Below are 2765 nucleotides of genomic sequence, written 5' to 3'. Positions count from 1 at the left end.
AAAATGATGTCATCCATACGGTATCTAATGAAAAGTCCTTTCCATGGAAAAATTAAAGAGATCCCGGGTGTGTATGTTGATAACTTCGAAAAAGCTGAACGTCGAAACGCTAGAGCTTACTTCCTGAGCCATTATAACTCAGACCACATACAAAGGCTACATTCAGCTCAGCTATTAGACGTTTTGTTGAAGAAGAACATCACATATAAATTATAAATGACGACAAACATGATGAGAGAATTATGAAATGCGTTCGAGCTCTAAAAATGGGTATGTTATTGTTATCGTTCAAAACTTAATCATTATACATATCTTTGCTCGAAACATTGTACATTATCATAACGCCGATGATAAACGCGTTTTTTGTTGAAGATTCTTACTCGTAGACCAGAGTGCGAAAGTTGGAAGTGTATACTTCTTGCTTGCTTCCTTTGGAAGCACGTAAAGCCGTTGGTCCTGTGCTTGAACTCTTTTCCGTTTTGTTGTATTTGCCATCGAATCGGAATATGAGATTTAGGGAATAGAGAGTGCATATATGAGACAACTCTGTGCCGAGCTACCTCTGTGCCAATACAAGCTTTACGAGCCATGGAATTGTACACACTTCTAACTTCTAGACTCAGTTGCTACTGAAAAATTTTCGACAATAAAAATCAATAACTTCTTGGTAGCCCGAATTGGGCCCAGGGCTTTTTAACCCAGGACCTCAATATCTGCGGTCTTATATAAGCCACTAGACCAACAAGACGTGTAATACGAAGTTACACAGTAAATTATTATAAACAAAGTTGTTTATGAGCTAACAAGTGCTTTTGAATTGTTACAATTGTTGTTTTATTTCAAAATTTTAGGTTCGACACAAATATCTTTGCCTGGTTTGCCTGAAAAAGACATACCGGAATTGTGTCTCACTGTCACATTGATACCAGCCAGTCACAGCGCTGCATCAACAATGTTTTTATTCTCAACAACGACACATAACATTCTGTTTATCGGAGAATACCATATCAATCGTAAAGACTTGCCAAGCTTCAAGCATCTGCATGTTGACGATAAACCCATAAAATTGGATGCGATGTACGTTGACACAACCATGCAGCATTTGGATTGCGAAAACTTCACGAAGCGATCTAACGGTGTACAAAGAATGATATTTGAAATTAGATGTTGGTTGAACTGGAATGAGAATAATGCAATTGCAATACACACATCTGATAAATATGATTATGAATTTGTCTTTAATGAGATATACAAACAATTAAACATGAAAGTATTCGTGCATTCGGAAAGATGGAGTTTTTACAGGTAATTTTTGATTATTAAATAAATTATTCAAATTTTGTTACTTTAAGCAAATTTTTAGAATTTTGCATAGATATATGGGAATTGATATATAGTCAAGTCTTGACTATAGACTGTTCTAATTAAAGTAGGAGTGAAAACTTAACCACTTTGACATTGGATGTACGTAGTGGTTAAATCCACTCTTTAGACCACTCCATCTCCAGACTCCATGTCTTTAGACCTTCGATAAGAATAGAGTATAAAATTGGTAGTGGTGGAGTATAAAAGTTATGGTGTGGTAGACAGCGGCAAAACTGATGGTAACTGGTCACCACTGCCTGTAGACATTTTGTATAATGTAATGCAAATCTGAATCTGTGTCACCATGTGTCTTGGGAACTAAGATGTTGTGTCCCTTGTAGCTCTGCTATACTCTGACTCACTCACTCATTAAACCGAAATGCAATGAACTGATGAGTGGATGGTCACAACTTGTGGCTTGCACAAAACCCTACCACCGAGTAAAAAGTTTTAGATATATAGTACAAGTTTTTCTTCATATTCAATATATAAGTTATGTTATCTTAAAGAGATGTGTTTGTTTTTCAGTTCAATACAGGAATTAGTGCCCGGGGTGACAAATAACGAAGAATCTACTAGAATACATTTATGTAGAAACAGAAGCGAGGATAGTTCACACACCTCATGCGTACAGAAATGTCATAATAATTACTTACTTGTAGATGTATTCCCTATGCCATGGCAGAATTACAAAGATGGAAAATGCTCAGTTTCGCGCGTGACCCAGGAGCAGCGGCTGGACGTGTGTTTCGCTACTCATTGTACTTTAAGAGAGATAGATTATTTTGTTGATTATTTTGCACCGAATAGAATAATTGGTTATCCTCATGAATATGCAGGAAAGCTTGAAAGAAATGAGCTCTGTTATTATAGTAGAATTGGCAAAAAAAGAGTTAAGATACCTAAAAGAGTCGATGATGATTTGAAGAAATTGATGTTTGGATAAATAAAAATGATGCTGTTTTGTAATTAAGAACAAGGTGACATATTTGTTATATAGATGAACAAGTTCTTCAACATATGCAGCATCGTAAAGTCTATTCCAACTGAAGGAGTAAAGACAAATAAATTTTGATATGACAACATTGGTCGAGATTTTTTAAAGTCGTATATTATACCATGATTTTTTTTGTTTATATTTTAAAGTACATAATGCATATTTGAATTATACATATAAGATATTTAAATTGTAAGGTAGCAGCAGTAAACGAAAATAGAAAAAAAGATTGTTTTGCTAACTCGCAAATAGCCACACTAACTGAAAAAGACAGTAAGTAAAACAATTATTTCGAAATCACAGACAGTCACTCCAATGATATTTATTTGTTTATGTAAAGATGCGTTATAAATAGTATTATATTATAAATATATTAATCGAGAATTGTATGTAGTGTGTTATA

General features: G+C 34.4%; 1 protein-coding gene across 1 annotated transcript; it reads left to right on the top strand.

The window, feature by feature from the left end:
* The first annotated feature begins 216 nt into the window (after positions 1-216).
* On the top strand, positions 217-2765 carry LOC126780075 (protein artemis-like). The gene is made up of 3 exons (XM_050504336.1): positions 217-270; positions 852-1305; positions 1894-2765. Exons 1-3 carry the CDS (start codon positions 243-245, stop codon positions 2309-2311), a joined length of 900 nt encoding a protein of 299 aa, XP_050360293.1. The 5' UTR covers positions 217-242; the 3' UTR covers positions 2312-2765.

Source organism: Nymphalis io, chromosome 30 (genome assembly GCF_905147045.1).
Source record: "Nymphalis io chromosome 30, ilAglIoxx1.1, whole genome shotgun sequence".
Lineage (NCBI taxonomy): Eukaryota > Metazoa > Arthropoda > Insecta > Lepidoptera > Nymphalidae > Nymphalis > Nymphalis io.
This window is presented reverse-complemented; position numbering and strand designations above follow the sequence as displayed.